General features: G+C 42.7%; 1 protein-coding gene across 3 annotated transcripts in view; it reads right to left on the minus strand.

Annotated features, from left to right (window-relative positions):
• The window catches only part of TGFBR2 (transforming growth factor beta receptor 2), a 61,102-nt gene that overhangs the window by 16,038 nt on the left and 30,444 nt on the right, over positions 1 to 14,620 (minus strand). For all 3 annotated transcript variants that reach the window (XM_075745745.1, XM_075745744.1, XM_075745746.1), the window contains one exon: positions 2,248 to 3,047. In XM_075745745.1, the coding sequence (XP_075601860.1) occupies positions 2,248 to 3,047 (800 nt within the window). The remainder of the gene's footprint in view (positions 1 to 2,247; positions 3,048 to 14,620) is intronic.

A 14,620-nucleotide genomic window follows, 5' to 3' on the forward strand; every position in this document is an offset into this window, starting at 1 on the left:
TTTCAGTTCTTGCTCCTGCAAAACTTCTAGTGAGGGACCATCTCTCTTCCTGTGGTACATTATACTTTTTGTGACTTTTGGGTCTTTTTTACTGGAGACCTTGTATTTCTTTCAAGCTGCTGAGGGATGCTTTGTGCCCTGAGGTGTGTCAGTCAGAGGGGCAGTAGATATTCCTCTTTATCTGATGAGAGAGACCATCTGTTACAAGGTTGCTGATGCTGCTGAGGTGAGGAACTGCTGGCAGGCACCTACCAGTCCTTTGAACACAATGGGACAAAGGTCCAGATTTATTTACTCATATTAAGTCATGTCTGCAAATATTAACCATCATGGGTGGCCAAACTGAAAAGACTGCAAAGGTTCTAATGGGGAAAAAGATGGTTTCCAGCCAGTCACTAAGGGCACTAGTTCTGTATGGTCAGTAACAGCAACGTTTGCATGATAGGGAAGGTAGCTGGGTAGACGTGAAAGAAGATGGCTTTGTAACCCCAACAACTTGCCTTGAATATTACTAAGGCTGACCAGAAAAAATGGTAAAGTGCTTACACTCTTTTATCTATGCATAGGAAGATGGAGGTTTCCTTGATTTAAGATTTGAGTCAGGTCCATTACATACCTTCAAAGATCGGACCTCCTGGTGGGAAAGGTTTGAGTCAAAGGGTACAGTATAGAAAATATGCATGAGGCAAATTTTGGCGCAAGATCCCTTTAGCAAAAGCTGCAGCACTGAAGTTGGCGTGTTGGGGAATTTGTGTGGGTGGTGCTTGTGTCCCCGGAAGAAACAAGGTGGAGGTTGAAGTGGAGCCACTTCACACCATCTTACTCCTCATCACAGAAAAGAACGACACTAGCTGGGTCACCCTCAAACAGATTCAGCGAAGCTAAACAAAGTAAAACAGTGGGCCTCAACACCAGTGCCCAAGGACACTGATTCCAAAGCAGTAACCTGCTCTGGGCAGCACTGTACTTTGTCATCAGTGTCGGTGTGGACTGTGGAAGTGGCAGTATCAACGCTACCCTCCTACTTCGAAGTGTCTGTGAGCAATGTCAGAGAAATCAGCTTGAAATATGGGTTGGCTTTAAGCAATCAAAGTGTCTGTGGGGTTGAGTTTCAGAGCCCCTGCCTTACACTGCTGAATGCTCTGTTTTCACTTTATTCCAAATGGAACCAGTTTTATGACTTACAATATGGTATGACTTCCCTGAACTCCAAAAAAGTCTGGCATGCTGGAGAGAAACGATATGTAACTGTGAGTGGTGTTTGTATTATTTTAAATACAGCTTCCTTGGTTATCATTACTCCCAGTGCCGGTTAATAAACGCTCTCAAAATGAGATCAGGACGGTTGCCTCTCACTAAGGAGACTTTCAAAGACACATCCTCATTAGATAAACAACAGCAAAGCTCCTGGCAACTCAGTGGAGCACTACTGACTGAAGAAATGCCCCTGAAAATGTTCCAAACCAAAATATTAGTTCCATGTGAAGTAAAAGTCAGTGTAAATGGACAGGCTTTGATGGGACTTCTGTATAAAAATATAAATAGAAAAATACATGTATAAATATATGTACAATTAAATAATAATGAATTAACTTAACAAATGGTCTGAATTTATACAGGACTTTTCATTAGAAGAGCCAATATTTAGAGATTTACATGAAGAATTTCATCCTCAAAGCATTCATAAACATCCTCCTGACATCCTTCTGAAGTAGATGAGTATTATCCATGCTACTTAGTTGAAAAAGTAACAACAGGGTAATTATTTTTATTTGAGATTCTTGCATTTGCTTGCATTTGGAGAAAGTGCCATAATCTGAAATAAGTTTATGTTTGGCCTTTTAAAGTGGTTATCTATCACTCTAGTTATCCGCTTACGCCTCTCAAGGATAGAAGACTGACTTCACCTATGCTGGGGCACACCAGGAGTGGGTCTACTCACACAAAACTGTAACGCCATCAGGCATGAAAACTGTGGCACAACTCACAATGTGAAGCACATCCTTATCACATGTGTGTGCGTGTGCATTGTAGCAGCACCACAAAGAGTAGCTAACAAGTTCATACACACTTAGTATAAGCTTATAAAGAGGATGGTTGCATCACATACATATGCAGCTCTCTGATCATAACAAAATCTTCGTTGCACATTTCTCACTGTTGTTTCAATGTTAAGTTCGCCCCAGGAACTGACACACCAACTGGTACAACACCCCCTGCCACCCCCCTTTCAAACTTTTAACTTACCTGCCCACTATTAGCCAAGTCATCCACAGACAGAGAAGGGTCCAATCTCAGGGATAACCCAAAGTCACAGAGACAGCAGGTTAAATCATTTTTCACCAGGATGTTGGAACTCTTTAGGTCTCTGTGCACGATAGGTGTTTTGGGGCGACCACAGGGTGTGTGGTCACTATGTAGATGGGCAATCCCTCGGGCCAAGGACCCACCCAGTTTCCAGAGGTCCTCCCAGCTGATAATGTGCCGTGTGAGGTATTCCTGCAAGTTTCCTCTAGCATGGAAGGCAGTGATCAACCAATACTGTTTCCCAAGATCTGTCTTACGCTCCTCGGCTGTCAAGAATTGGAGTATGTTCTCGTGCTTCAGGTTTACATCCGAAAAAATGTCTTTCTCGGTCTTCCAGGAGGCATATTCTTCATAGGGGAAGATCTTGACTGCCACAGTTTCATACTGCTCTGATGTGTTTTGCTTCAGTTTGGCTTTATATACTTCAGCAAACCTTCCTTTGCCAACAACAACGTCCAACTCAATGGGCAGCAATTCTGTGTTGTGGTTGATGTTGTTGGCACAGGTAGAGCTGATGTCTGAGCGGTCATCATCTAACATAATGGCACAAACATCACTGCAGTCCTTATGTTTCCTAGGCTTAACATTCTTCTCCCATGCCTTGTTGAGCTTCCTCTTCTTATGAGTGCGGTAGGCATAAAAGATAACAATCACAGCAACAGAAATCACCAGTAACGGGACAAGACTTATGATTGTGACTTTGGAAATTTCATCTTTCTCCTCTGGCTTATGGGGGTCATCTGGAAAGAAGAACAGAAGGAGGACATACATTAAATGATATCATAGCTTTCTGGGTACAGGAAGCTGTCAGTAATTATAATTTTTATCCAGAGTGCAATACATTATTTCCTCCACTGACAGAGAGTAATAAAAATTATCATTACTTTCTTACCTCAAAATGCTGTTTTGTACATAGGCCTCCACTTACCAGGACTTCCCTGTCTGCTTATTTTATAAGAAGCTGGAACTGAATGAGCAAGAACCTAATGTAATTTAATAGCTTTGTTCTTCTCTCAGGCTCTTAATATATTATGAATGAAACTTTACTTTCTGGAAGACTATAGCCAAAGTCTCTGTCAGTGTACTCTTGACAGATCTGCCCCTTTAACCAGTGATTACTAAACCCATTAATTTTTCTAAGAACTAGATTGATAAATAAATAGATAATGCAGCATATGAATTCCCGCTTGCCCAGTTATCACTCCAGATCCAGTATATTTCAGCGGTATCCATGTAAAGACATCTTGAGGAAGCCTGAAGTAGTTGTCTGCACACAACTACTCCAGGCTAGTATTCAGGCACAGTATGTATGCCTGCATACACATCTGAAAAACAAAACTCATTCTCATACTTTGATGTATGTGAAAGAGTGTTGCTAGAATGAATTCTGCCTACATGTACGCAGGCGTTTGAATCCTGCAGGCACAATCAGGCACGTATGACACATCTGAGAATTGTCACCCCTCCCATGTACTTTTTGCATGGATTTATGTAACTGAACACATCTTCTGTGTGTCCCTTGCTGGCTGTACACCGGCTGCCCTGTTGTAAAGCAGTAGGTGTTTCACTCCAAACTCCTTAGCAGGTGCAGTCCACACACGAACATATTCTTAGGTGGAACAGAAAGGGACAGGGAACAGAAGAATAACAGGGACATATTCTAGAATAGGGGCATGTTCTGGGAACAGTATAGAACATTATTTTAGAGGCGAGAGCTGCCCTGTTGCCTCTAGAAGTGACCTACTTCAGTATTTCTCAGGGAAGATAAACAGTTTAAAAGGGAACAGTTTTATTCTGAAAATAGATTAAAGAAGGAGGGTCAGAGTTTATCTGAACCTGATTTGATCGGACACATGGCAATGTACTCCCCCAGCCTATTTCTTCCTTTGAGTCAGAGCAAATGTACTACGTTATCTTTCCATGAGGGAGGGGGCTGATTGGGAGTCTAACCTGAATGGACTAAAACAACTGAAGCTGCAACCAGAGTTAAGCACGTGGCTTGTGTTGACAGCACGATGCTCTGGCGAATGCTTACAGCCATGTCACTGACTCAGGTTCTGTGTATCGGGCCAAATAAGACAATAGGAAAAGGAAAAGTTTAACAAGCTCTGAAGGAAAGTTGCCACGAACTACGTTAGCCACGAGCCTCTGGTTTCCCTGCTCTGTGCCTCTCAAAATGAAGGTGAGCAATGCTGAAAGGGGTGGGGGGAAAGAGTTTACAATCAGAACAAGCAGCACTTCTGACCCTTCAATTTCCCTTGTAATCACTTTTCCACTGGAAACACAGTTAGCTGGCAAACAGCAGGAGCCATTAGCTATTCAAAGGCAGGTAATGGGACATCTAAAGGGTACGTTCTTTATTTGGAAGAAGGCCTGAATTCTGGACCAGGATGTGCTTCCTCTGTTTGAAAGGTTCAGCAACCAGATGTAGAGCAAGTAATTCAATCCCAGCCTCTCTCACAGGGTTTCAAGGAAGAGGAAGTGCCTTTCTAGCACTGACATTCCCGGCTAGCACAGGTCAGTGGCACTCACTAGCAGCACCTACAAAGAATGAATTTCCTTCATTTATGCAAAATGAAGCCAATCCCTTTTAAACCAATCCTTTCTTTCACAGCTATGCAAACCACAAATCCTTATTCTAAAGTGATTTCCCTTGGCAACAAAATGTTATTTTTTTTTAAATTGTAAATAAAAAAACCCCACTTTAAAATTTGTCAGAGATTACAGGCACCCCTTCTGCTTCTCAACATGCTGAAGAGGGGGAAAAAATGTTTTTGTTTATGGCTTTTACTGGAGTTATATATTTAGAAAGTCCAATGTCACTGTCAGTAAACAGAAGATTTGCATCACTTATTCCCATGTGCATTCTTCACTCTCAGAAAATCTGCTTTATAAAGAACTTGGGAAACACCTCGGTGGAGGAGAACTGACTGTGTTGTGGGATGGCTGCTTCAGAGTTTTGGCTGCAAGCAGGCCACAGCTGCATGAATGCAAGTGTGATTTGTAACAATCAGATAAAATAGTTTTGATTAATGTTTAGGGTTCTGGGGGTTTGGGTTTTTTTATCCTTTCTTGACCACAGAAAAGCATGCTTGAACTTTGGACTCTGCTCTTGGAACTGAGTAATGTGTCACCTGTATCATGTGGTATACTTTTGAACAAAGATGAACATGCCCCTTTAGGGCTCTAAGCCTTTTTTTCTTTGCCACAGAACTGCAGTATGTAGCTCAGATATTTGAAATACCAATGTCTTCTAAATGAGGGAGAAAAAACCCAAGATGTGTTAGTTCTCTTTCAAATTTCTCCCCATGAGTTCCAGGCAGTTGGAGGTGGTTGGGTGCATGTTCAGCTCTGAGAAGAAACTCACCCAAAAGCTCCAGTCCTTAACTGTTATGGCTACCTGTCTGAGAGTCTCTGATCATTCCTATAATGCCTTAGAGCAGGCTGGATTATTTTGGCCTACAGCTAAGAAGTCTCCAGCAGACTTCATGGCCCCTTTGGCTCTTCCTCTTTTTGCACAAGAGAAAGCTCTGCTTGTGGTGCAGGGGAATTTCTGGGTGGAAGGGAGAAACTGTTGATGTTGCAAACGGGCACTTGAAAAAGAATGAAAAGAAGTTTTTAATCAAAGCAGAAGCTGAGCAGTTTGGCCACTTCCCCTGAGCACTGTATTGTCCTGCGCCCCTGCTGCAAAGTGACACATCCACTTTGGCACCGTCCCTTGGAGGAAGTAGGGAGGTAGGGGGTGAAGAGCATACGGCTGCATATCCCCACCTAAAGCAGCAGGGACGAAGGGTGTGCTCGTTTTTTCTTTTTAAGACACTAAGCAAGTCTCACTCAGGGCTTTGGAAGTGCAAGAATGAGCATTCAACAGGGAGAACTGAGTGTCAGGACTGACAAGGCTGAACCCTGAGCTTAAAGGAGGACTGAGCTGCCTGCCAGCAGAATTAAAGGGGACAGCAGCAGCGAAGCGCTGGTGGCACTGAGGGCCGGTCCGAGCAAGGCACTTCGGGAACTGCCTCTGATTTTGACTGCGGATACGAGCAAAACAAAATCAGCCCTTCCAGCACAAGCTAAGGTTGGGGTACTTCTCTGTGGAATCTGCACACAAAGTCAGGGCAGGATCAAAATTCAGAGCATATCTGTATATTTGCATAGTGGCTAGCCAACATTTTCTGGCTTGACTACAGCAATCTAAGAATAAATATGTTCATTTGCTTATAAATAAATACCTATAACTCAAAGCCCATCATTTCAAAAATGGGAGTGCAGCTTCCTCATTTTGAGCACTGCAACGAGCAAAACCTGGCTGCACAGGCAGGCAAGGAAACGGTTAAATGAAACAGCCTTTTGGGTTTTGCAAACAGTGGTCCTAAATAACTTTCCACACCCAGAACTATTATTTAGTCAGATCAGTCCTTTCTTAAGCTTCAAAGGAGCCTATTAATATAGCACAACAATAGAGAAGTTGAGCTAAAAGAAAGCTTCCTGTATGCGGTTTAAACTAAGCACAAGCCATCTGCACAACCCTTAACACTACCTAAGCCTTTAGGGAATAGGGCTCAGGTGCCAAGGAAAATGGAAACACTGTACAGCCCCTGTTCAGTGAAGAAGCTTCAAAGCACAACAGCGCTTTGCCTTCAAATTCTTTAGGTTGGACTGGGTGCCTTCAATTGAACTTCGGTGTCACCAAACTTTGGAAACAAGAAATAAAACAATGGCAATAAAATTAAGACCCGGACTTAATGCGCAGGGCAGCAGAAATGCATGGCCAGGCCTGACAGAACTACTGCAGCGCTGTTTGCTGCTTGTGCAAGTTCTAAAGTTGCTGCTTATTCAAAGCAGCAGAGTCAAAGCCACACTGCAGGGCAAGAATATATCTGATATTGGCAGAACTCAGGTTAAACATATTGACAGTGATGTATTGCAAGCTTGTCTAGTGCCTTAAAAAGCCCCAGAAACACCCAGTTGCAAAATATGGGCCGAGAACCGGGACTGTGATCTAGTTATTTTGCAAGCTCCTGAGACACAAAGCAGCCCTTTGAGCTGACTGGAGGACAACTCTGATTTGCAGCAATTCTGAGGTTTCAAAGTTTGGTTTCAATTCCACACTGGAATGAAAACTAACACTTTTTGAATGTTTTTGCATAAACAGAATTCTGTTCAAATGTTGCAATTTGGCAAGAGATATGAGTGCTGAATTCCCACCAGTGAAGGGACTAGTCTGGGGTATGGGACCTCCAAGTTCAAGTCCTTCTCTGATTCAGGGAAGAGCTTTTCCTCTCTGGTTATTCTCAATCAGGCAAAATGTGAGTTTGAATCTTACATGCATACCGATTTCTGGGCAAGACACGAGGCAATAAAATATGAAAAAGTCTGCCCATCTCTTTAGCACTACTTTCTGGATGAAAACTAATTCCATAAAATGCTTCATTTTCAGTGAAATGAAGTTTCAGACTCTGAGCAGCTGTTTGGGGGAACTTAGTTTATCTCTGTTGAAGAATACTCAAGTGACAATGAAATCCTGTAGCACAGTGTCTCATGTACCTTCCTGATTTTGGTATTTTTTTAATTAAAATGACTTGGAAATCTTCACCAAAACATTTTTAGATGGGAAATGTTGATTTTCAAAACAGAAACTCTGCTTCTGACATTCCTGTACTTTTCCCTGAAACCCCTATCTTGAGGACAAAAGTGGTCTGAAAGTTGATATAACTTTTATGTTTAAAAACTTCTGCTAATTTTACAGGCATTGTTTTTTGGGCTTTGTGGATGAGGGTGGGGATCTTTTTATTGAGGTAAGGGGGCTTTTTCCTTAGAAAATGGTTGATCTTGACACAAAATACTTAGAAATAATCAAACTCAAATGCTGCACCTCAAACTAACCTGCATTTTTTCATCTTGACAGTTTCTTGGAAACACTTTAATTTTCCATCCTTGCTGGAGATGAAGCTTGGTGGGTTTTTTTTTAAATTTAATAGTTTTGTGGGGCAGGAAATCAGTTCTACCCATCCCTCAGCTCTATGTAGAACCATCTGATAGCAGAAGACAGAGATTACTTGATTTTAAAACCAGAGTGGACTCTATCTTGCTATCCAGTGGAAAATAAACCCTGACATTTCTTGTAGGCTTTCCTCAAAGTTAAATTCTTGCAGCCAGTTCCTGAATTTGACAACAGGTTTTTTTGTACTAGGTAAACCAAGTCTGTCAAGGCTGGTAACTTGTGTTTGAGCTGTATGTCTTCATCTTTTAGTCTAAAGAGGATATTGCCAGGATATCCAAAACACAGTATCTGCTGAAGCAGCCTCCTGGAGAGGCACCAGCTTCAGTAGCTGGTAGGTCTGCCTGGCCTGCTACAGGGCCTCAAAGATAGTAGAAGTGACAAGGTAAAGCCATCTCTAGAGCGTGTTTCTAAAGCTGTCTTTTAAAAGCACTGCCATCGTCATGGATCAGAATTTGTGCCCTAAGGATGTTTGCTCAAAGGTGTGGGAGCTCATTCACTTGACCTTTTGGTTATTTGCCAGCCTGAATGTTGCTCTACAGTCCAGATATGGCTGGCAAACCAGGCCCAGCCCTTAGAGCACTTACTGCAGGCCATTGCTCAGTGCCACCACTTACCTCTTTTCCTGAGAGGTAGTAAGGCAAAGGCATGAGCAGTTTTGGAGAGCTGTGGTGCACTCACTGCTGCTCTCCCCTGGGAGCCAGCGGCTTTGGCCTTGGCACATGACTACCCACGATCGGGTGATCAGGACTCAAGACATCTCTGTTCTGCTCGGGAAAAATTCACAGTTACATGACCCAGTTATATGTGTTACATGTTGGAAGAGTCATGCATGCGCATCCCATCACCTGATGGGAATGGCTGCATCTTAGTCACGAAGGCGGGAGGCAGGCAACTTGGTCGCCTCTGGGTGGCTTACTTCAGTGAAAAGGCTGGGCAGCAATGATGTAATGGATATTTTATCTATTGTAAGCAGAACTTCATTTTTCAACTGATTGCCAAGTATGCTATTCAGCACCCAGGAGGTTTAAGAAACTCTTAAGCTCTAAGACAGAACAAATAGTTTGTTGCTGTTTTATTCCCTCACTGCTGGCTAGAAAGTGTAATTCCCTGGTTTGCTGGCACAGCACTCATTTGTTTAAAATCTCCCACCCCCAGATCATTCCCTTCTTATCTCTCCCATTCTAACTGGTCACTTCACTGTGTGTACATGGCAACTCTCACATAGTTTGACTTTTGCAGCTGAGCTTTCCTACTCAGTGATATGAAAGCCAACATATTCTACCTTTACATGATGTGACTGCGTTTCTGTGATACATGCCTCAGTTACACAACTCAGTGTCTGCTGCTGTTTGCTGGTGGTTTTCTGGAACAAATCAATCTCTCCAGTTTCAATATGTTCCAACAGATGCCACACGCTAACCACTATTTTTACTCTCAGTCTGAGTTTCACCCCTCCAACCTTTCCCAAAATATTATGTTGCCAGTGTTAGTTACAGTTTGTTTCTGTCTGTAATTATTAAAGTCTCTTCCATGACAACCTGATAAAAGGTTGGCCACATTCCCACACTTATTAAGGTCTCAAGTATTGCAAATTGTAACAAATATGCCAACCAGACTGGAAGAGCTCTGCCTAGTTTGTTTTTACACAAATCTGTAACTGAGCTCTGCACGGTTATTTTCCTAGGAAGCAAACAATATAAATAATACAGAGCAAAATAAAATTCTGGCTTCTTTTGCCTCTTTCCATTCTATTTCCTTTGTATCCCACTAAGTGAATCAGACATTCAGTATTAGACAGCCTCTCCTTTGGTTACGCACAGCTGCAGGCATTGGGTGGGACTCTGTGGCTGCAAATACCTAAGAGGAAACATAGAGAACAATGCCAATATACAAGCGGTGAGAGGCTCTGTGCAACGTTATGTAATGCTACTGACCTCTTTTATGGGGCAGCTGGAAGACAGTTACCTTCTGAACATGTTAGCTGGATAACAGAAAAACAGATTAATGAAAGCCTTTGTTAAAATCCACTTGGAAGCGGTTCAGGTGTAATCATCTCCCTTCTGCTGTTCCTTCAGCACTGGGCAACTCATCACATGAGTATTTATGGCCTGGCGGCTGTTTGTGCACAGGTCTTAAGTCTGCTCTTAAGTCTGAGATCCTCCTATGTAGTCAAGTAAAATCACTAACAAGCGATTGACTCTAGTAAGGAGAGGAAGAGGAGAGAGAGAAAGAAAGGAAAAGACGGGGGCAACATGTTAGAGACAAGCAAGAGATACCAAGTTAAGGAAATTCTAAAACATTACCCATATCTCCTGCGATCTGGGCACAGGACAAGGCATCACGCAGGCATGCTTGTGGTGGTTCAGGAAGCAGAACAATATCAGGTCTCCCAGGCAACAACCGTACACAGTGAGCAATCACAGCACTTGGCACACTGCAAATCCATAGGCTGTAATTTGTTCGGGCAAATGACTCAGCCACAATTGATTAATCAAATACTTACGTCTTTTAGACTCTCAATTAGCAAACTTAGTAAATCCATGATCAATGTGAAGATTGCTAGCAACACAACATCCTCCCCCCATCCAACACACTTCCCCAACTAGCTTCATTATTCTCATAAACTCGTGCTGGCCTGTCAGTCATCTCTATCACTAAAGTTTTGATATTTCAAGGCAACTGTTTGGATGATTCAGATAATCATTAAAATTTGTATACATTGTTGCTGCTAAAGGTTTCTCCCACATTAAGTCCGAGTGCAGTGGGAATGCCCAAAATAATGACCTCATCTTGCAGTACATGAGGAATAAACAGAGACTACCTGAACAATCCCAGAGGCACCTCAGTTGCAAACTGCATGAAGATCTGCATAGCAGGGCAAGAGACATGAGGATGAAAAGCGATCACCACATAAATTATTAGAATGAAATGACTCTAAACCAAATGGAGCTGGGCTACAGCTCTGCAAACCCTGTTTCCAAATTTTGAGTTCTCTGCATTTTTGCTTGGATTTGAACTCCATGCCCAGGATAACAACTGCACATATAACGACAACACTACTGAAAAGATTTGTTTTCCTGTCTGCAGTCTCCAGTGCTGGGGTCACCCTTTTGCACGCTGCTGAATGAATGAGCCTGCACAACAGGGAGAAATTGTGCTGCATAGCAGGTAGGTCATGCATGGAGTAACACACAGGTATCCCAGCTCCCCCGCTACAATGAGTGCCTGGTCATCCCTGCCCGTGGAGAACAGGTCAGACGTGAGGCTGGAAAAAGCACAGTCCTACTTGGTCCCTTTGGGTAAACAAGCCCTGACCTCAGCCAAATAGCTTAGGATTGTTAATAAAGAACTTTGTTAGGCATTTGTCATGCTCGCACTGGCTGATGAATAGAAGCAGAGAGATGGTGCGGTGAGGGGAAGGCTGAGGAACAAAGCTGCCCAAACACCAAGGGAGGCCTGGAACTGTGCAAACAGCTACAGACAGACTTTGTTCATCACAAGAGGTCAGAACATAAGAAGGCAAAGCAAGATGCAGAAGATCCACCAGACACAACTAGACATCAGGGAGGAAAAAACTGGTAGTCCAGTCCTGCACTCATCTTTTCCATGACAGCAGGACCTGGCCCCTGTCTGCCACCTAGCCAACTTCTAGCCAGCCAGAGCCTTTCCCCCCTGAATTTTGGCTAATCTTTTCCAGTGGTTTTGCTCCCTGGCTTTGCCTTCTGGTAACACTGACATTAGACATTTGAATAAATAATAATTAAAACAGACTGGCATTGAGTTTTGCCATGAGAAGCATTTTTCCACCACAGGGGTGTAAGCTGCTTGCTAGTCACCCACAATTTTGTTTGGCAAAAGAGAAAGGGATTAAAAAATAAACACAGAGTAGTCAGATTTGCAATGGCTACCTGTCTCCTATATATTATTTCTCCAAGAACTACAGAACATTGTTTGGAATGATTCTGCACACAGCATTTTCCACCAGCTGCCTGTGGCCTGAAATGCCAGGGATCTGATTCAGGGTCAGAAGCCCCCTGACACAGCAGAACTACAGGGATGTTTAGGCACATGTCTGACTGTGTCTTGCTTATTTTGCAGATTGGCAAATTAAACGAAAGTTCGTACAAGAAACAGGCATTTGATTTGGATGTAACTACTTCAAACATTTCCAAAGCCACACTTGGTGAGTCACAACATCTCCCACTACCCAAAACCTTTAGATGTTTACCTTTCACAGTCAAAACTGATATAAGCCAACAGTGATATAAACCAATTCTTCTATAAGCAATAACAGCTCAGCTGTGAATCACTGGAATGTTGTGACTAACCTCTGGTGGAAATTAGAACTTGTTGCCTTACCCACAATTTTCTTTCTTACCTCAGAAACGCCAGGAAGAAACTAAATCTGGTCTGTCTTAAGCATGCACCCAGGAGGAAGAAGAGCTAGAACACTGATCATTTAGAGCAATAGCTTGAAAGGAAAGGCTGTGATTATCAGGCAAAAATTACCATCTTTTTTATCATCTCAGTTTCTGCTCATAAATGAGTACAATCACTTTTTGATCAGGCTTTTTTAGACTAGCATTTGTCCACTCTCTAAAACTACAGGATGTGCAAAAACACTGCAAAAAAATCTTGCTCTGGTGTACAAGAAATGTAGAGAGAAAAAAAGGCAAGAACAATGCACAGAATAGATCTGGATGACAGTCATTCCAAAGGCAAAATTATTACAGGCTATTATCTAGTTGTCTGGAGGAGCCGTGGACCAGCTGGCTGTGATGTTCTGCTCAAAGTTAAACACAGACAGGAAACCGCATGTCTGATACTGTAAAAATCGTTTGTCTTCCTGCCATGGCTAACCAGGCAAGCAACCCAAAGGGGCTGTTTTCACTTAAAAGAAACACTAATCCACAATAATAAAAAAGGAATGACAAAGGCTCAATTTTCCCCCCCTCCCAACTGGAGCTAATGCTTGTGTTTGTGAATGAACTGGAAATGTTACAAACTGAAGTTTTACATTACTTTAATTTTTATCTGTATTTATTCACTTACTACATGTGAATGCAGGGCACAGTTTTCATGCGTCACCTAGAGTGCTGACAGCACATGACCTAGAAGGAAAAGCTCCACTCTGAAGAGTGAAATGAATTAGGGTAAAAGACTGGGGTTTAATTTATCCTACAGCTCCTTTTAGGCTGCTCTGGAAGTGTGAGGGGGGCTGCAGAGTTGATGGGAATGAAGGCACTTGATGTTGAATTTACAGTACAGTTTTCATAACCATACACGCAGAAGACACACACTTGTCAGAGCAACTGTATTCAGCTACATAGCTCCAGGAGAAAAAAGCTATAATGTGAATAATTTATAACAAATTAGCCAAAATCCACAAGGGCGTGGTTTGCTTTGTATAAAAACTCCAGACAGCCAACACACAGTAAGATCTTTTCACTAGGAACACACTCTCTTCAATAAAATTAAAGCAATCTGTTAGAATTAGGTCCTGGGTCTACCACCTGTGCTCAAATCCATATCAGTATTTACTCCAACTCCTTTAAAGCCCACCCAAGTAAGGGTTGGTCACACAACCACAAATCAGCAGTCAGGTTGTCTGGTTTCAAATTAAGTTTGGGGAGGGGATGAGGAAGAGGGAAGGATATGGACAGTCTGGGCCAAGGGAGGCAAAGACTTTCTAGCTTGCTCTCAGCTAATCTGGTGTGGTTTTGCAACCTAAACTAGTTAGCCTTCTTTGATGGCTGGGAAACAAGAGCTAGAAGCCACTCACATAGCTGTCCACCTCAGTGCAGTCATGCACCATGTTTCCCAGGAGTGGAAACAGTGTCCCAACCCTCCATTACCTCAGACGAGGATTTGATTCCTCCTTTTCTGAGGAACTTACAGGTGATAAGGATAGGTGCTGTGTGCCACACTTATTTAGAAGCGTGCACACAAAGTTCCCCACAGGAGGCCTCACACTTGCCTGTGAGAGACCTGACTTAGTCTCAGTAAAAGAATCATTGTGGGATCCAGCAGGTAGGAGAAAATAAAGTGAGGTGTATGCGTGCACACATGCACATCTGTGTATGCAGCATGAGGTTCACCAGCACTGTACACACCTGCACTGTCTTTACTGTATTTGCAGTGCTTGATATAGGCATTCATGAAGTAGAAGGTTATGCACTTATGATAGTAGTCTACACTTGGATTTCACTGGTTTAACTGAACTCAAATACATGTCCTTGTGCTGTAGTAAGCATGAAGTAGCATATCCACCAGCAAAGGAATCTTCTAGCTACTCCACGCCCACCACAGAAC

This window comes from Balearica regulorum, chromosome 2 (assembly GCF_011004875.1).
Source record: "Balearica regulorum gibbericeps isolate bBalReg1 chromosome 2, bBalReg1.pri, whole genome shotgun sequence".
In the NCBI taxonomy this organism is placed as follows: domain Eukaryota; kingdom Metazoa; phylum Chordata; class Aves; order Gruiformes; family Gruidae; genus Balearica; species Balearica regulorum.